Source organism: Lepisosteus platostomus, chromosome 2, assembly GCF_059453375.1.
Source record: "Lepisosteus platostomus isolate fLepPlt1 chromosome 2, fLepPlt1.hap1, whole genome shotgun sequence".
NCBI classification, from domain to species: Eukaryota; Metazoa; Chordata; class Actinopteri; order Semionotiformes; family Lepisosteidae; genus Lepisosteus; species Lepisosteus platostomus.
The window spans coordinates 8,491,413-8,512,018 of NC_142612.1; the positions used below are offsets into that span (position 1 = coordinate 8,491,413).

The 20,606-nt window shown below is 37.5% G+C and overlaps 1 protein-coding gene across 1 annotated transcript in view; it reads right to left on the reverse strand.

Moving 5' to 3' along the window:
- The window catches only part of tubgcp3 (tubulin gamma complex component 3), a 30,651-nt gene that overhangs the window by 2,685 nt on the left and 7,360 nt on the right, over positions 1 to 20,606 (reverse strand). Inside the window, exons 7-21 of the mRNA XM_088596796.1 lie at positions 19,919 to 20,037; positions 17,043 to 17,168; positions 15,656 to 15,724; positions 14,956 to 15,088; positions 13,140 to 13,306; positions 11,855 to 11,965; positions 11,068 to 11,176; positions 8,680 to 8,869; positions 7,443 to 7,578; positions 6,956 to 7,024; positions 5,184 to 5,319; positions 3,238 to 3,326; positions 2,244 to 2,375; positions 1,694 to 1,834; positions 625 to 741 (exon numbers count right to left, since the gene is read on the reverse strand). Coding sequence (XP_088452922.1) covers positions 625 to 741; positions 1,694 to 1,834; positions 2,244 to 2,375; positions 3,238 to 3,326; positions 5,184 to 5,319; positions 6,956 to 7,024; positions 7,443 to 7,578; positions 8,680 to 8,869; positions 11,068 to 11,176; positions 11,855 to 11,965; positions 13,140 to 13,306; positions 14,956 to 15,088; positions 15,656 to 15,724; positions 17,043 to 17,168; positions 19,919 to 20,037 — 1,844 coding nt within the window. The remainder of the gene's footprint in view (positions 1 to 624; positions 742 to 1,693; positions 1,835 to 2,243; positions 2,376 to 3,237; positions 3,327 to 5,183; positions 5,320 to 6,955; positions 7,025 to 7,442; positions 7,579 to 8,679; positions 8,870 to 11,067; positions 11,177 to 11,854; positions 11,966 to 13,139; positions 13,307 to 14,955; positions 15,089 to 15,655; positions 15,725 to 17,042; positions 17,169 to 19,918; positions 20,038 to 20,606) is intronic.

Here is a 20,606-nt window from a genome sequence, read left to right on the forward strand (position 1 = left end):
TCCACATGAATTGAATATTAATGTATCACCTATACCCCTTTCTTGTCTAGATGTTCCCCATTATCTCCACTTTACTTCATCATTTACTCCCCTCCTGTGGTAACATTGAAAACAATTTCCTAATTTACATTTAAATTGTATTATTTTTAAGCCCAGACTCTACGTGTTATTCAAGACAATATTACCTTTCCAAATTCTAGCATTATTTAATCTTATTATCACCCTTTCCATAATATTTTCTGTTTTCCCATTTTATAGCTCAGTTTTGTGTAGCCAAGTCCAACCTGCCACTGCTTTATCTATTAAACAGGACAAGACACATCATCTCTGCTCTTTTGAAACCAGCTCACAGAGGTGCTAAACGCCAACGGGTGGGACAACAACCCATCCTCATCTGACATCTCGACTAGCCATTTCTACAGTATCCACCACTAAAGACATCGTGCTAAGATTTGTACTGGATGGGAAATATTCTATTCCAACCTGTGTGTTTCAGGCTGCTGGGCTTAATATGAGCTCCTTATGAAGGCCTATAATTAAAAAGCCACTTGGTTTCCTCCAGTAGTTGTGAGGTTATATGAAAAATGTATAGACGGAGACAGGTCATGCAGTGTGGCGACGTACCTGGTAGAAATGTGTCAGTATCCGTAACTGGGAACGCGTTTTTGGTATGGTTTCTCGATATGCCTGAATTCGTCGGTTCTCTTCTTCTTCTTGTGCTGCTGTCACTCCCCACTCACCCTGCAATACAAGCTTCAGTCAGCAAGTGGTACAACGCTGCAAAAAAAACAACCAAACTCCATTTACATAAATCACAGCACTATTAAATTCATTTTCTGTATTGTTGCAGTTTGTCCAACGGAAGGGCTGTAAAGACCACCGACCTGCCACTAGAGTCCGCCAAAATATGACCTAAAAAAATGTGTAAAATACCTCTGTGTAAAACTCTCTGCTGTATTCACCAATTAGTTCACTGAGTAATGGAAAGATGTATATTCTTCGTATGGGTTCATTTAGTATAAAAGACTCTCACAGTGACAGTAATACGAATAATTATTTATCAAGAAGCACAACTTTTTTAAGAAGTTCAGGTGGGTAGCTGTGTCAGCATGCGTAGGCTGCAAAGGAACAAGTAATAGGTTTATTCCACGCTGAAAAAAAGAAGAAAGAAAACACATTTCGGCCGTGGAGCCTTCTTTAGGTGTGAGCACACACACACACCTCACACCTGAAGAAGGCTCCACGGCTGAAACGTTGTGTTTTCTTTCTTCTTTTTTTCAGCATGGAATAAACCTATTACTATTTTAAGAAGTCATTTTTGTTATAAGGTTGTGATAAAACCTCAAAGCCAGTATACCTCCTGGACCTTAAAAACAGCTGTGTGCAGAATAGTGTGCAGAAGTCCATTACTAAAGTTTCTCTTTGATTCCCCTCCACAAAGAAATCCCACCATTGAATGAAGTCATGTAGTTAATAGCCTGATTCCTGGTGAAGTCAGGTTCCTTATATTGACTATAAATCATCATGAATAATACAACTGTTCCGGAGTTTCCACAAGACTGGGTAAGGACACCAACAACCTTACTCAACAGAGTACTCAAAAGGGGCAAACGGAGGAGTATAAACAGGACAGTTCTGCTCAAAATGGCTCAGCTCATCCACGGTTTACACCTTCGTGGAGTTTGGACTGTACCTCCTTCTCTCTCTCTCTTTTCTTCTCCTCAAACTGCAGTCTGAGTTCCAGCTCCTCCAGGGCTGCTCTGTACAGGGTTTCCTGGGCATTCTGGAACTCGATGATCTGATCAAAGATGGCTCGGAGCTGGTTCAGGAGAGCCTGAAGGGACAGAGGACGATTCTTGTGTTATTGTTAAGTTACACAGTAGTGAACAGGAGGTCTTACAATCACACAGTTAAAACTGAATTCACATTTATTAATGGGAACATCAAGGTTGTTTATACAAGGAGTCATTCTACTTAATATAAATAGAAATATGCAGGGATAACACAAGAAGTCCTGAAAGAACACATCTTTAGATGCTTCTTTCAGGACTAGAAGTAGCTCTCAAATAATCCATTAGTATTTTGCATATTCCATATTCTGTTCTTTGTGTTTAACAAGAAGTAAGAAATACCTCAATTCTACATCGTCTACATTTGTAAAATGCAATCTAGATCTGATTCACAAAGACATCGGAACAAGTGTAAAAATAATGATTCAATAACAGGACAGTGTGAATGCCCACCCTGGAGTTGGTATCCAGCAGACAGCGTGATATGATGGTGTCAAGGAACACTTCGTGAGCAGCAATAATATGGTCTAAATCTTGGGCCTGCTGGACTCTGTTCCAGAGCTCATCCCAAGAGCATTCCAGCACCTGCAAGAACAGAACAGACTTTATTCATCACATCTGTGAATCGGCAGTCCACCTTCCACTTACATCACAGGTCCAAAGCACTTCTTGGCAATGGCTTAAAGCCAGCACACCATACACTAAAATCACTTACCATACACTTAATTTCTTAATTTAAGAACATGGCATTACCCAATTATTTAATCAAGTGAAATAGGAATACGTATGCAGGACTTTATTACTTTGCACTTGAATATAATATTAATATATTCTATATTAATATATATATATTCATTATATCAATGTAATATGATATGGATAAAATGTCCATGCAATTCTAAGATTGATTCTTTATTACTTGGTTTTAACATCTAAAATGAAAGACATGTCTTCTGACATGTTGTTTCTGATTCTGACTCAGTTTACAACAGGTTACAACTGAACTACCGACCAGAGCTTATTAGACCTGATGGTATCATATTACATATAAGGTGGTTCCACAGAACTGAATTCCTAGCACTTTCCATGTCACAGCTGTTCAACTTGTCAAAATTTAAAACAAAAGGTCACATTTTATTTACCTTTTTCATAATTCATGAATGCAGGATCTTAATATGGGCAGTAGATAGCAGTGCCTAATACTGTTATTTAAAGAATGCCGAATTTCTGTCTTCGCAAAGACGCTCAGGGGTACAATTTGGAGATTTCTACTGGGTCACAAAAAATGCAGTCACATTCACCAACCTTCAAAATGATCCCCTTTGAGCTCTTTGAACTTTTAAATAAAAAAAAATCACTATAATACAGCATAAAAACAAAGCAACAAAAACCATGAAAATTCTCAGACACAAATAACCACAGAGACATTATAAATGTGAAAGCCTACCTCAAATGTAATGTAATATTGCATCTGATGAATAAAGTGGACCATTTCTGAGGCCAGAATATGACACTGATGTAATACACCAGAGAGCTCTGTAATAAACACAGAAATTGTAAAAGAGGAGAAGTTATATATATATATTCGTATGAGCTTAACATGCAAAGGTTACATAGTTATATTGTCACAGTCAGGTGCCTCAGCCAGTCGCGGCTGGCATCATCCAAATCAATAAAGTTGCCGGGGCATCTGAAGCGAGGGCAGGAGTATAGGACGTGGTCAGCTGTCTGCTCCTTGCCATCGCCTCATTCGCAAGTTGGGTCATCAGTGAGACCCCACTTGTGTAGGGTGGCCCGGAAACGGCCATGTCCGGTTCTTAGTCGGTTCAGCTTGACCCAGGCTTGTCTGGGTAGGTCATTTCCAGCAGGTTTGTTGGATACTTTGTCAATACATTGTTTCAGTCTGTGGTTGTTATTATTCCACGCGTCTTGCCACTTTGTGTTAGAGGAGAAGTTGACAACTATCAATAACTAGAAGGTAGCCATCTTTGTAAAAATTAAAAATTAAAAGAATGAAAAAACCAAAATGGTGGTATAACATCCATCCATAATCAGAAAAACTGTGTATTTCTGTTGTGGATTGCAACTAACCAGTGCCTATATCTGAAGCACAGGACAGGACAGAAGCCGATACTACACTCTGCATGGGACACCAGGCTACCGCAATACACACAGGGTCAATTTATAGACACCGGTTAACCTAGGCAGCATCTGTTCACCTATAATAAAGGCTCCATGACCACACAATCAAAATGTATCTCTCTTCCAAAGAGGTACCCAACCATTGTCTAGAGCAAAAGAAACATGTACAGGCTTTTCAACACTTAATAAAGACATCTGTGACTTCAAGACCCATGGCTGCCCTCTTTCAAGCCATTTCTCTCTACAAGCAACAGGGGACAAGAAACAACAAACCCCACTGGAATGAGATAATTAAAACACTTAGAAGCATGGGGCTTTCACCTTGCAAATGACTAAAATTAATTTCTGTGCATTACTTTTTTAATATCTTTGTAAAACATACATCATAAAAACGTATCCCTTGTAAAATATAGTTATGTATGTTTTCTAACTAAATTGTAGTACCTTGCGTCAATGATACACATTTATTCATATGTATTTAACAACAGTAGGAGTTACATTTAACTGAGTGCTGCAAATGTCAATTTTAGGAAGAAAAGAAACTTGGCAGGAGAGCTATAAACATTAGTTCTTCGATTGCTTACAAATCCTGAAAAACTGGAAAATAATGAGACCAGATATTCATCAAAACTCATAGAAATATTTCATCAATATCTCTCAGTACCAAAAATCTGGAAAAAAAACTTATCCTGAAAGCAGAATCATGAAGAAGCTGTGAGTCAAGCTGTTTACTAACGACTATTTTCAATGTAAATGAAAAGTATGCCTTTTAGAAATGTGTCACAGTGTCTTTAGAATGTCACTTAAGTTCCTAGATTTAATTCAATAATAGCTCAAATGGTTAAAAACATTGCACTTACATTTTTGATTCTTTATACAATTCTATCAGGATAGTAGAAAATAGTGACTAAGCAGAACTGAAATGCACACTTGTCAAACTATGTACAGTACAATACACCAGTTTAATCGACCTCTTCAGTCTATCACAGTGCAGAGGAGTAAAACTGCAAATAATTTAGTAGAGACGTAGAATTTCCCTTGGTTCTTAGAAAGGAGCACCAAGTTAAAATAAGGGACTTTGATAAAAGGACTGCACAAGTCTTAAAGAGTGTTAAAAAGCTGATGTGTATTTTTTTTCCCTTTTCTCTGCAGATGCCCACTGCTGGAACAAAAAAAATATATATTTTTTTAACCTGCACTGCAATGCACAGGTTCTGGTGTGCTTGTATTATATTGTATATAACTGCTCACCTGGCATGCCCTTGAGTAGCTTGGCATTGCACATTTGGCCTTTCCAGATGTCGGTGAGAATGTATTCCATGCGCTTGGCTCTCCAGAGGAAGTTAAACACCCTGAGGTAGTGGCTCATACATTCCCGAGTGAACACCTGCATTCACGGTAAACAGCAAGGCCCATCACACAGTAAGGATACAGCTCTACATTGTGCGCACCAGACTGCAGAACTACCACACAGAGTGGCAGGAACTGCAAGACATGTCACTGCAGAATGAAGCAGGGAGGCTTAATGTATAAAAGACCAACACGAATACCAGGAATTAATGGGGAAACAGGTTTAGGACACTTTCCGTCACAAATAATAATGTTAACATATGGAACAAATTAGTAAACCATGTTAATATGAATTTATGTGCCTGACATTTTGTTCCAAAGTGATGTCCTTTTGTAACCCTTAACACATCCGGGCATTTTATAGGAGCAATCCAAGCAACACCAAGAATTTGAGCCCACAACTTTCTTGTAACAATCGGTTAAAGCTTCACATTACTTTTCATCGTTGGCACATATAGTACATTCTGATTGATTAAACTTCTTTGATAAAAAGCTGGTTAAGATCCTTGAACAAATAAGCAGCTTACTTTACCCTCACCATGTGCATTGTAAAACGACAGTCAACATTTACCACTAGGGGCCATGGTGTATCTGAGACACCAAATAAAGAATCTGCCATTTCTTGTGCTTTGCAGATCGAGATGTATACTGAGATGTATATAACTAAACAAAATCCTGTTTAATCCATTCTAACTCAATCTCAAAATAATACTAATCATTACTATTACTATATAACTTTGTTATGGATCAGGACATAACCGAAGCAAGATTTCAGGTTTAGGAGAAATGGCTCTCTTGGAGCCTGCTTAACACTGTCAGTTTTACTTCATTTATGAACATTTAATTTAACAAACATTAAGTACACATTAAATGCAAGAAATTCAAATCCGTCTACAAACTGTGGGACTTACATTTCCCGTAGAGCTCAAATAAATGTTATGATTCCATACAATTGTTTATACTCAAGACACCTTTTAATAATTTTTATATATCTATTTGATTTGGGGTAAATTTATGTATACCAGTTAGGTTTTCCATGCTACACTGAATATGCCAGATGTTTGCGAGCTACTGTAAATACATTTTATACATGTATATTCAACCTGCCTATTGACTGAGTACTTGAAACTGTCGATGACATTTGAGAATTACATAGAAAATTACAGGAGTTGGACAGATTTGCACATATACAATATTATGACAGTTCTCAGAATAAACAATTTGATTATGCTTGTTAACAGTTGTCTTGGATTTTAATGAAATTTGCGTCACTTTCAATAAAATGCAAACAGCAAACATTCAACAGAAGATTTTAGACGAAACAGGATGATTGTCACATTTACTTTATGCAGTACGGTGACATCATACACATGTAATCTGTCTGGCTCGTGAATAGATAATATTAAAAGGTTCAAGTTTGCTGAATAATCCAATAGCACTCCAGGTTATTTAAAGGATGCGATCGAATAATGTGATTTGTTAAAACTACATGTGCATATTTTTACAGAGCTGCTTAACCCAAGAACCTTTTAATCCTTATCAATTATTAACTCCTAAAAGACTTGGGGCAATACATTTGTTTAATACTGCAGTGATTCAAGGCTGAAGCTCTCCACTTCTCTGTGCATTAATAAAAGTGAAAAGGGAGCATGAATCATCTTCAATGAACATACCGTTGCAATGGGCCCATCAACGTGGTAATCCAGACTGAATACATCCCAACCGGTGTCACCGGGTGATACCTTAAACAGAGCAGATGCAGAATAAATACTTTGAAGAAAAGTTCAGGTTTTAAATTTGGACGTTCAACACTACATTCTTACATGACAATTTGCTCCTTCTCAGTTGAGTCCTAAATAAAGAAGATTTTTCAAGCCTACACATGTCCCCCAAAAAAGAAAATATTGGATATTTTTGATACCTGATGGTACATCTGAAGTCACACTATACCATTCTTCTCTCACTACAGAAGCCAACAACAAGCTTTTTCTATTAGCCCAAGCAGCTTTGAGATAAAAAAATAAAAAAGCATTGTTCTTGTCACCGTGAAGCAGCTAGTGGCGGAGATGTACTGAGGACACACGGAAAATGCAATCAGGACCATCTACATCCACATTCACAAACAAACGGGCACATATCACGGAGGCAGCGGACTCTTACTTCCAGGAGTCTGACATCAAGCCGTTTCAGGATCTCGGGGCTGTCAAACTGTGCATTGGTTGCCCTGACTGCGGTCTCGAGGATGCCCGTGAGATTGTGCTGATACAAGGTGGTGGCTGGTCTAGCCAGTTCTGGCCTGAAAGGGAACATATACACTAACTATAAAATTCCACATTTTTTTTCCCCCTTTTGAGAGTCTAAAAGATCAAATAAAGTCGTTTGCGTTTCTGCCCCCCCCCCCCCCCAAAAGACTAAACCAATGGAACCGAATAGGACTCTTTACATTTTAAGCAAAGACTGAAAAAAAGGAAATGTTACAACTGGCTAAACAGCAAACGATTTCAACAGACATTAATTTTCACAGCCACTTCATCTTTACAGTTAAACAGATTTGTACAAATTCCATAGCTATCATCCTATTAAATTCTAAAAAAAAAAAAAAAAGACTTTTTAAATCTTAAGATGAAAAGTGTGGCTAGGGGGAGTATTAACCCTTTAAAGAACTCAATTTTCCACTAGTGTGAAGCTGTTCTGTCTCAGGGGACACAATTCTTAAAGTGTGGGAATGCATGCTCCTTTGCGACCCATTTAACAATATAAACACCACTATTAAAACAATTTCTTAGAAAAGACATTAGCAAAAGTGGTATAACCCTGGTAGAAATGGTGTATAAGCTAACAATTAGTCTTCAGCACTGATTTAGTGGTTGCAATTTTGGCTCCCAGTGGGGATGATGTAAAGGTCTCGGGTGTCAGATGCACTGGCTGGTTTATCATGAAGCCAATTTCACACAATACTTTGAGAATGTGATGATTAAACAATACATACTGGTAGTCATGGTGTTTTTCATGGAGAGTAAAATATAGATAGCACTATTAAAATCACAATTGTGCCGCTTTGACCTCGAGGATAATGGTGACGATCCATCTAAAACAAAACTGCAATAAAGAGGCACTTGTTTTCATATCCAAAAGTAATGATATCAGAAGAATTTACACCATTTACTCGACAAACCTTTTTCTTACTAAACAATATAGCCAATACAGAGCAAAACATGAAGAAGAACCTCATTTTTTATTTTTGAACCAGAAAAAGAACCCTAAACACAAAATAAAAAAACAAAATATGTGGGTATGCGCTCCTGAGTGAAGTACACACATGCAAAGAGTACCAACAGTACAAGAACAGTTAACATCAGCGTGTTTTCAGTGTAGCAGTCCCAGAGGGCTCACTCACTTCAGCAGGTCCATTAAGTGACGTATGAAGTCTCCTTGGCCCAGCAGTAAATACCGTCTCATGGCCTGCATGTGTTCCAGCAGGAGGTAATTCTTGTTGAGGACATCCAGAAGATATTTGCTGGTCTCAAAATAGGCTGCATCAATCTTTCCTTGGAAGGCTCCTTCCAAGTCAGTGAACAACTCAGCAGCTGAAACAAGTGACCGTGGAGCCATTAAAAATGCACTACAATGCTATTTGTGCAAGGACAATCATAATTAAACAGTAAAAGCCACTTTCCTCTGCGCCACATTGATTGGTGGCAAAGACAGCAGCTAAATATAATGCTGCCAATATCTTGCTTTTGAAAACCGATGGAAAAGATCCAAGCACTGTTCTACTCAGAAATAAAACAAAAGAATCGATTCATTTGAATTTCTTAAGCCTGCTGCTTACAAGCTGATCTTGGTCAGAATGAGTTACAGCAGTGTGTATGGCATTTCAACTGCAATTGTACCCAATTATCCCAATTTCAGTGTAAAAGCTGTGATGAGTCATGGGTGGATTTGAGCTCTCTCTCTGTGTGTGGCAGGTGTCAATTTTACGAACCTGAGCGACTTAGGTGTTTCAAAATATGTTTGATTTTTCTGCAGCTATACAAAACATTTATAAAAAAACTATGAACAAAAGTGTAAATTTTGTGCAATTAAATTATGCTTTTGATATACTGAAATTAGGATGATTCAGTACAGTGCATTAAAACCACAATAATGTTTAATGCGAAGATTTATTCATCATGACTCATGGCATAGAATGATTATGTCGTTTTCTCATAAAACACATATTATATGCCTTTGTATAAACAGTGGAAGGATTGCTACCTCTATGGAAACACAAGATAAAATAATTAATTTTTAAAAATACAGTATATTATGGAAGACTGAATATCCACGGACAAACTAATGGCTCAATTAAAAAATAATCAGCAGAGGTTCAAGGAGAAATCGATTGCTATGCTCTTTTTATAAAGCCATAATGAATTACAATTTCAGTAACTAACATGTTCCTCATACAGTATGTCGTTTATTGCTTGTGTGATGAGTGCAACTCTCTCTGCCCCTGCTGGGATTCAATGTCAGTCGCTTGTGGGCTCCGAGCTTGCACACCACTACTTCGAAAGACGGACACTGTCTAAATTTCAGAGGGGTCGACATCACTCGTTATCCTATCAGTGCATTAATATCTGTTATATAATTTACAAGAAGATACAGTATAATTAATTAATAGAATTTCATCAAAAGGTCATCTTTCTATTAGTACATCTGGTAATATCTGTCCTCAAATTTTAAATCATACAATTTAATTTTTCAATAAACACCACATTTCTAATCTTCATCTCAAAAGAGCCTTGTTAAATGTTGAAAATTACCTTCAACATGAAAGCCAGATCACTCTGCAACTCACAACCGGCAACCAACTGAGGCTCAGCAGGTGTGAGCCTGGCCAGTACCTGGATGGGAGACCTCCTGGGAAAAACTAACAGCTGTTCCAGCAGCATCCTTAGTGGGGCCAGCAGGAGGCGCTCCCCTTGTGGTCTGTGTGGGTCCTAATGCCCCAGTATAGGGACAGGGACACTAAGCTGTACAGTGGTGCCGTCCTTCGGATGAGACGTAAAACCGAGGTCCAGACTCTCTTTGGTCATTAAAAATCCCAGGGCATTTCTCAAAAAGAGTAGGGGTGTTACTGTGGTGTCCTGGTCAAATTTCCCATTTGTCTACCAATCATGGCCTCCTAATAATCCCCATCTATGATTTGACTTCATCACTCTGTTCTCCTCCCCACTGAGAGCTGGTGTGTGATAAGAATACTGGCTCTATGGCTGCTGTTACATCATCCAGGTGGATGCTGCACATTGGTGGAGGTGGAGGGGAGACCCCATTACCTGTAAAGTACTTTGAGTGGAGTGTTATACAAGTGTAAGAAATTATTTTGATTTTTTTTTTAACAAATGGATGTGAACAATTGCTAGGTCTGGCTATTTCACTTTGGAGACTGCTTTGGAATCCTAATATTTAACACCAAAATCAAAATAGTCTGCCTCTTAGGATCCTGAGCAAAAAAGCTCTCTCAGGCCATGAACTGAGCATGGCTTATTGACAGCAGCATTATTACCTTTTTACCCCAACTCATCAGACCTCAGAAGCTAAGCAAAAGATAGCCTGTGTATAACAGGTACAGTAGACCTTCCGAACAATCAGGTCTCTGCTGCAAGTGGTTTCAGAGGACCAACTGGGGTATTCCACTCTGGATAAAAAACCATTGTCCAGAATTAGAAAAGGAAACACAATGGAGGACACCCTTACAGCCCTTTCTAAACTCATGTTTGCAGTAAAAGGAAACAGAGCTCACCATCTTTGGGAGAATCAGCAGATTTTGCTGCTGGCGTTATTTTCCCAGGAGTAGTCCGGTCATGGCAAACTTGGTGCAAGAAGTTAATTGATTTTCCCGTAAGGAGGACCTGCAATAAAAATGAGATGGTGAACGTTTATTACAGTTACTAGATATTTTCAGACCTGAGGGAGTATGCTCACTTTAAAAAAAAAACAGAAATAGCATGACTTAGCTATATTGAGGTTACATGTTAAGGTCGTGCTTTCAGAGTACACAAAATACAGCTCTCCACAGGTTTTTAAATAAGAGCCTATGCTATTCTGGGGTGATCAACCTCCATTCTGGAGGACACAGTGCAGCAAATCTACTAGTTAACTCTTAAAACACCAGTTTTTAAAGATTCCAAACAAATAAGGTTTGATCAATGTAGGATGTTAGTTCAATTAATACAGTAGCTAACTGTGGTAACTGAGAGATGGAGGGTGTTGGTACTTCCATTTCAATTGATTTCCAAACTATTTCACTGAATAATCAACTTACTTAATCAAGATTAAATTACTCTAAGGGTTTAATAATTTAAAGGTGACCCATAAAACCTGCTGAAATGTTGGGAACTCTGTGCTATACAAAGACATAAAGACCATAGCTCATAAGAGCCACAGTGTTCCGTAGTTCTTTAAAAGGAAAAGTAAAATATTTGAATCAGGTTTATCATAAGAAATTGGGCTGGAATTTTTCAGCAAAAAGAATCAGTTTAAGAAATGTGTATCTTTTTTTTCAAATGAAAAGATTTGAAGTTCTGTACCTTTCGAGCTTGATCCATCGTTATAAAAGAGGGGATCATGGATTTTCTTAGTGTGTACTTATCATGCCACAGTCGGTCAGTCTTCACTGTTGGGTCTGAGGCTACAAAGAACTGTAATGAAATCCATTCACAAATTCAGTAGATGAACAGTAGTTGATTCTAATAACCAGAAGCTGCTGACATGCAAGGTTAGAATGGAAGGTTGAGATATAATCTTAGGTGGAATACTTATATTGTTTGAAGACCCTGGACAAATACCCTCCAAAGCAGCACAGGAAATTGTACGAATTTGATAGAAATGTTTTTAAAAATATGGAATATTATAAAAAAGGATGGTTATAAAATGGTATCCTTCCATTATCAGACAGCTGATTTTTCCAGATAAAAAGCTGTGGGAACACAAAGTCTATCCCAAAAGCACAAGGTGGAAGCCCAGGACAGGACAAGGGGGTCACATACAAACACTTTTTAGGAGACACCAACTAACTGAGTCGACGCATATTTGGAAAAGTGGGAGCAAACTGGAGCAAAAAGAGAAAACACTTGTAAATACAGGGAAAACATGCAAACGCTGCAGAAAAGGCATTCCAGTGGGGAACAGAATCCAGTCTCAACGGCTGAGTTACCCCCAACTATAAATCCACTCTTTTATACACTAACCATAATAGACATCTTCTATCACCTCTTGGCATTACATACAAAACAATGAGTCAGAAAAATCTAAATGCATCTGATATCCAGTGGGTGACCTAAACAAAGAATGGTAGGTCTTTTTGCCTTAAAAATATGTTCTAATGTACAGAGTTGCTTTTCCAAGCAGATGCAAACCAAATGCCATTAAATTTCTCCATCCTTTGATCCTAACCAACAGGTACAAATAATTCTCTTGAATTTCAAATTTTTCTGAAATCTTTCTGCCTCATTAACTGAATTTGATACTTGAAACCATGATGTCAAGAGGATATATAGTATCTATCGAATGAAGCAACTCCTGTAATGTTTTGAAGATGCAAGGCAAAATGGTAAAATCAAAGAACACCAGCTTCCCGTATAAAAACAATCACAACTCCACTCTTAACTCTTAATCGTTCTATTTTAGCAGGCAGAGAAGGAGATGCAGCATATAAACCACGGACACAACAGCAGAATGGACACTCAGCAAGCTCTCTGTTACCAGCAGGCAATTACCACCAGGCCATTACTTCCCATTCTGACTGCATGACTATTCCTAATCAATACCCCATAAAAAATGAGACGCTGTAACCTGGATGCAGAAACTGCTTACTTCGTGATACGTGTCCTCCAGCTCCCCGTCATAAATCCAGCGGTACAGGAAGTTCAGGATGGGGTGGGACACCAAACCAAGGATATGCTGGACTAGTGCTCTCATGTATGGGTCTCCAGTCTTGCCATAAGCATGGACAGATGAGGCCAGCTCTCCCCCTTTCCTCCCTGAGAACAGAGGTTTAGAAGTACTCAAGTACATTTTGGAGAGGTGATCACTGTGGGCTAATGGAGCTTAGCCCCGCAAGTTCACCCAAGTTAGCATCAGTAATCAAACAAATGATCATCATGCATTTCTTAAAACAGAAGTTGCAGTAAGCCCCTTGCTTAAAAGCCCTAATGAATGTATGTCTGTCAAGTGGGCAGACACTGTATTTGCTAATCTGTGTTGCAATAGGAATAAAAAGGGTTCCAGTTTATTAGCATGTTTACACACTGTTATAAATACAGTTGGTCTTATTTGGAAGGGATGCAGCATGAACAAAATCGTAACGTCACCCGACAAGGTTAAAAGTGCCTTGCTCAGCAGGAACTGCAGGAAGAATTCATATAATCATTTAAAATGATAAAGGTTACAGCATTTCAATTCTCAGGCACAGCTAACTGACTTCATCAAGTTTTTGGGGGAAGTTGCGATCTATCACTTACAGATGAGACGAAAAGGGAGCACAATCAAAGAGGAATTAGATTCATGTTCAGGATTGCACATGGCTTAAACATGCAATGTATTGTGATTGGAAAAAGGTTTTTGTTGCTATTAAAACATCATTTGGAGACAAAGGGTACAACAATGGCAATAATGAAAACAATTAGGGCTACTAGTCACGAAAGGCATGCAAGATCAAATGAATAAATGACAAATGATCAAAATATAAAACAAAACACTTTCTAAGATAATTAAGTCAATTTCCTATAGTTTGATTTTTTGCCTTTTTGACCCTGTTGCTGCAGACTTTATTGGGGGTAACTGTATTCCTTTCTGAGAAGTGTTCCATTGTAGCTCCTAAAGTAGGGCTAAGTGTATGAATGTATGGACAAGGCTTGTGTTCTGAAGATAAAACCAGCAGTAGCAGCTTAACATCATCAGTGAAATGTTTCTTCTTGTTCAATGGTCTGTGGTGATGCTTGTGAAAACAGAAAATAGGAGCTAACACCACAGTGCAATAAAACTACTGAAAGTAGTACTGCTCAGATATTCAACAATACATTAAAGAAATAAATATCAGCACGAACACGGATGTCCATGTTTTACTACATGAACACAAAACGATGGGTTTTGCCAAACATCGCTCATTTGCACAGAATGAGAGATCTTTAGAAATAGTTATAAATGAAGTTTATGTTCCTATAAAATGTGTGGGAAGACTAAATTAACTAGTCAGGGAAAATTGTTCGGACTTCTGTCTTTGTTAGATGTAAAAGATTTAACCTGGATTCCTTTTTCTGACTAAATGCTTGTAATTTGGTTGTTTATGGAGTATGAACCTACTTTCTCCTACATTTACTATGTAATGTACCAAAACAGCTGGAGGATCCAGCAGGTAATGTAAAAGACTCATTATCGGAAGGTTCCTGGTTCAAGTCTTAGCTCTCATGTTAACTATATCACACTGCACAGCTTAAAGCAACTCATTTTACACTATCCCTCAGAGAACATTTTCCTTGGTAAATGACTCTGAAGAAGCAGCTGTATATACAGAATTCATCTCCAGATATCCATCTTACATTAGATTTCATCACCTCCATAGAAATTGCATTAATTATTGCACTAGTGAGCCCCTCGGGACTCCAGAATCGCCATGTGAAGATGTACTTACCTTGACAGTAATCAACAAGAGCAGCAAGAGTTTTCAATCTGATCTTGGGGTCATAAGTCCACACAAGTAGGCGGCGGAGCGTCAAACTACTTTCAGCTCCCAAATTCACTCCCTGGTCATCCTCGAGTTGTAACTGAGAGCGAAACAGAAATGTATGTAATTCTACAACATGCAGGCATGGAAGGAGTTGGGGAACAGAAACGAGCTCTCCGTTGTGAAAATTAAGGTGCAAATGAATTAAACAGAGACGTTGTGCCAATCTTTCTCTCAGAAGTAGTGATCATCTGAACTTCCAGTTGTTGGACACTGGCTGTGTCCAGAACTTTAAATCATCACTTTTTGCAGATATTTATTACACATTTCAAAGTAAAACATAAAGGTGTATTTTACTGGCTTTTTATCTCATTTACCCTAGAAATCGATGACTGAATGAACGTTAAGGAGCAGTATAAACTAAAGGTCGCCGGGGCAATAAAAATGATGCACCCATGATTTGATGATTTTTTACAAGTAAATGAGGGGAAACACTTAAGGAAAACTGTGAGAACAAGTTTTCCACAGTGGAGATTAAATAGAGATGGGAGAATGATTACTGAAAAGTCAAAAGGCAGCCATGTCTTAATTACGTTTCAGAATGTTTGAGCATTTGCTTTTCACGAGAATGCCGCGTGTTTCAATGTGTAAATAAACTTAAGCATACCTGGGAATGTAAGACAGAGAGAAGCCGGTAGTACTCCTTGAGCTCCTGATGAAGGGCAGCACAAAAACTCTGGAGCAAAGGAAATGAATTCAAGTAGGAATACATGACAAGCAGTTCAAATGTAATAGACCATGGTCACTAAAAACCACTCACTTAACTTTCTCCATCGTTAAAGACCTTGGAAAACCTACGGTGTTATCAAAAACACAGTAATATTTACAGTTTTAGAACTAAGATGACATATTAATGGATTTTACCCTTGATCTTTTGAGACCCCTACGTCTCCAGGTTTTTGGTCCAGCTTTTTTTTTTTTAATTGCCTTTATTTTCTGGTTTTAGGCATATTTTTAAATTTGCTTTCAGCTCCCGAGTTGTACTTCAAAAAGTTGAAAGTTATTTGTAACCCCCATACAAATGTTTAGGTGTCAGTGTAAGCCTGGTACATAACTAACATGACCTCTGAAGAGGGAGAAAGAAACACTGTGGATACAATGTCATTCCCCCTGTATCTGTTCATACCTTTAATAAAAAAGTTGCTAAAAGATTACATAAAGGGCTATGCTGGAAACAATCTGCCTTTAGTCAGTTTTCTAATGAAGTGCAGAACCAGGCAACAAGAACTAGATCAATTAAAACATCAGTTAGCACTAGTTCTTACCAGGTATTTGAACCAAAAAAACAGTCACTAGGGTCCAGGAACCACTGTCATAAATTAACCTCACTCTTCGCTAAAGATGCCTTGCTTTATAACACCAAATACGTTGCCTGTAGCCAAATTAGTATTTTTTGTAATCAGAAGTTTAGGGTTTCAAATTCAAATATGCAAAAGAAGTAGTTGGAATTTTGAAATTTTGAAGATTCATCATAATAAGCAATACAAGGCATGATATAAACTGAAAGCAATTTAAATTAATAGTACTTCTTTCAAAGTATTTTCTACAGCTCTGATTAAAGCTTTATATTGCCACTGGTACTTGACATCATCTCAACACCAATTTTAACTGCTGAAACCGTTGTTATGCTGCTGAAAAACATAAAATCTGAGGACAAATTTACTATGTCTTTCTATATTAGTATCACCAATAGTTCACGGCAGTTAAAAAAACACTAGCAGTGACTCACGTGACCCTATTACAGTGGATTCACCTGAGTTCAGCAAATCAACTTCACTTTCCATTCACTACGTCTTATGCGTAAATCCATGCATCACTGATGTTGTCAGGTTTGCACAGCAGTGTTTAAAACTTAAAAATGATGTTGGGGTGGCATCTTACAAGGCAGGTATCATTAACTCAAGCAGGCCTTTAAAAATTAGTGTTAAACGTGTAATTGTATGGTGTATTCGTCTGTAACTTGACATCTGCTTTTTTTCCCCCCTCAAGACTACCTGGCCAACGAGTCCAAATGCCCGGTCAAGGCTCCGCTGGTCAGTGTACTTTCGCACTTTGTTGTGCAACCACCCCAGCTCTGCCAGCCTGCTTGTGGTGTCACGGAGAGACTTCGAAATTGCAGTCTAGGGAAAAAACGTAAAATCACGGCAATGTATTGCATGAACGCATTAAACACATACACACGTCTTTCCCCCTCCAATCATTTCCTTAGTAGAAAAAAAAGATGGTGTTTGCTATCAAATGTGTTATTTTTAACTCCATATATCCAGAAACTTTATCCAAAAATGGTCAAAAATGACTTCCCATATCCTGATAGTTCGTAAAATCTATTTCAGTACATACCTTCGACAACAATAAAAAAAAAAGAAGACAGCTTTTAAAAACTATTTATTGCTAAAAGGAGTGTTTATCTGCAGGCTATTTAAATGTCTTGAAGAAAATTGGCTACATCAATAAAAAAAGAAACATAAAATCCTATTACAATGAGATCTGAGAGGAGTCTCAGTCTTTACCCCAAATCTATAAAGGAATTATGTCGTTCTTCAGCTCTTATTTCCCACAATACAGTACGCATGGACAATAAATTGCACTAAACAAGTTATTGAAAAGGGGGCACAATTTCTCAGTCTGTTTGCTACTGTAGTAAACCCACAATTGGTCTGATAATGGACTTTAAGTACACATACAAACCACAACACAGAAAAGCTATCAGACTGCAATGTTAGCAAGAGGCATCGCTATCAGGAAATGACAAAAGTACATAGGACCCACAATTTTACTTCACGGCATATTGTAACTGTCTGTTTTTCCTATAGTTACTCCATGACTTACAAACAGAATGCTTTGGGAGTCGAAAGGTTTGTAACTTAAAAACTGAATTTCTCCTGTGAGATTTAGTATAAAGAAGAAGTTTGGTTCCATTAAGGGAATTTTGACAGCCTAATATCCCATATCATTAAATATACAGTATTAATGATACAAAATTCCAAATAATAACAGTAAATATATTAACTGGAATATACACCACATAATGTAGTGCGATAGTAATTATTTTAGTAACTTCATAATTCTGAGTTAGAGATACAAGTAAAACTATAGGTAGGCACGGTAACAGACAGATTATCTGCATTGTCAGGCTTGGTTGAACAAACTTCTTTTTCCTTCAAATTCTTGCCGATTGAGGTCTACCATACCCAGTTTATACTGAGAATTTGGCCTTGCTAAGACCCCATGATTATGTCTAATTTTGCTTCCAATATAAAAGTTTTATGTCTCTTGGATGTTACAGCATTTCTTCAACATCTAAAAGTGTCACTTTTATGTTTATCTGCCATTCGTAGGGTCAAGAAAAGCCAAAAAGTTTCCAAATCACGCACTGCATACAAAGATAAGTATACAATTAAATTGGTGGTGAACATCTGATCCCCTGTAGTCAAGTACCAACTTTATAATTTGACTAAGGGATAAACATTTTAATTGGAACTCATTCAGAATTGCTTCTGTTCATGACCTAAATGTTAGTATCTATTAGAACTGACCACTAGCCAAATTCTAATATGCTTTTCAGGGAGTTATTACTGAATATTGCATCTTGTGCTTCCACACTCCACACATGCCTTAAACCCAGTGTGTATCTTAAGGATAATAGAGTAGGCTGACAGGTGCTAAGAAATAGTTTCTTCTAGCTAAGTAAAAGAATGCCTCATACAGTATGTCTGACTAATCACCATGGGCGACGGATGATGACAGAGACTTTGACAGTCCTTTTCAAGGTTTTGGAGAAATTTTCGGTCAAATTTCTCCAAAATGCAAAAAAAACGATCAGTTTATTCTCCGTTTTCCTTGGGAACACAAAATTCACCTGGTCAGAAACACCGTTTAAAGCAGAAAGGAAACAACAAACTGTGGAAAAAAAACCATACCCATATACTGTAAATTCAGGCTAGCAAGTGACAAGGTACATTTTTAATCATATTCATCTGATCTGCCACAAATTTGTCTAAGTGGTTACTGTGTACATTTTCTAAACATCCTGTTTAAATACATGCACTGTATATATATATTTCAAGTGATTAATAAGACAGCTAAAAATAAGATGCTAAGTGTCAGATATATGGATTTATGATAAAAGACCATTTTCTAACTCCCAGTAATTGAAAACAGAACAGCTAAAAAGCTATCAATGTCAAGGCTGGCCTGAGTTTATTGATTGGTTGTTCTTTAAGACAGATCATCAACTTGGATTATGTCAGTTAGGATAAACATGCAAACGTCAGGTGTCTGCACTTCCAGACACCTCTCTCAGTGTGTATCAAATACAAACAAGAGAATTCCAGGTAGGATTTGCCATTTCAAATCCTCCGTTACAGATGAGTCTACTTCCTTAAGTTTAAGGGGTGACAGATTAATAACTACTGTAAAAGATCCATGAGTCTTTTGCGCCACAAGGTCCAAATTACTAGCCTGAATTTAAAATTTATATTAAAAAAACTGTTTATAAGTTTTGAAACTATTCCAATTAATTTTTTTCTTGAACCTTCCAAAGATTTAAAAGGGCACATTCCTTAGAACACAACCAAATTAAAAAATAAAACCACATGGAAGTCTTTTTAGGAGAACTTCACTGCACATTAAAATGATTGGAAAAATGTTTCAAACTAGGCTGATAAAGAAAGTCATTAAACAAATCTGGCCGCAAAATTACATTTTCAGAAATTAATACAGCTTTATTTGAATTTGAGCACTTCATCTTCGAACCATTGAAAACATCTAGTATTTTATAATTACCTCTTTCATTTAAAAATGAGACCTTGTATTCCTTTAATACCCTTAAATTGTGAAATATCGAGAATTGCTTTCACAAAATATTTACCTTGGCATCAATTTTATAGCAATTTTCAGAACTGCACATTTTGATGAACTTGCCATCTATCCCCTGAAAGACATACAATATGTCTCTGATAAGGGCAGCTTCGCTGATTTCAACGGTGCCTGAAAAACAGAAAAGTGGTTTGTTTGTGATATTAAAATGAAGAATCATGAAAAGCCAGTGATGTCTTTCAACACAAGAATCTTTAGATTTGGTCAAAACAATAGAATTATGATGGCTCTGATCTAATCTTTACATTAATGACAAATATGCCTAGTGTCAGGCTGAACAAAGATCCAATATTAAAAATAAAATCGACACAATTAGATTTAACAAACTCTTGAACCATACAAGAGGGGCACATTCATTTTAATAGATTTCTAAATGACCCTCTGCCTGTGTCCTCAGATCAAGAGAGAATAACAATCCAGTTGAGAAATGACTAATGTGTGTATAAAAATCTAAGTTTAGTTCTATATTACCACCACCTTTGCAAATCCTTATTAAAAATGCATACATCTACTTATATCCAAAACCTTTTGTTTCCAATGTGAATAACATGCACTGTGTGACTCATGCCATGTGTTCACATACTGTAGCAGCGTTGGTATTGTGGGTACCAGCCGGCTGAGGCACTCAGATTTACTCAAATGCCCTGGGAAGTGGTAGAAGAGGGCACAAGCCTGGATAA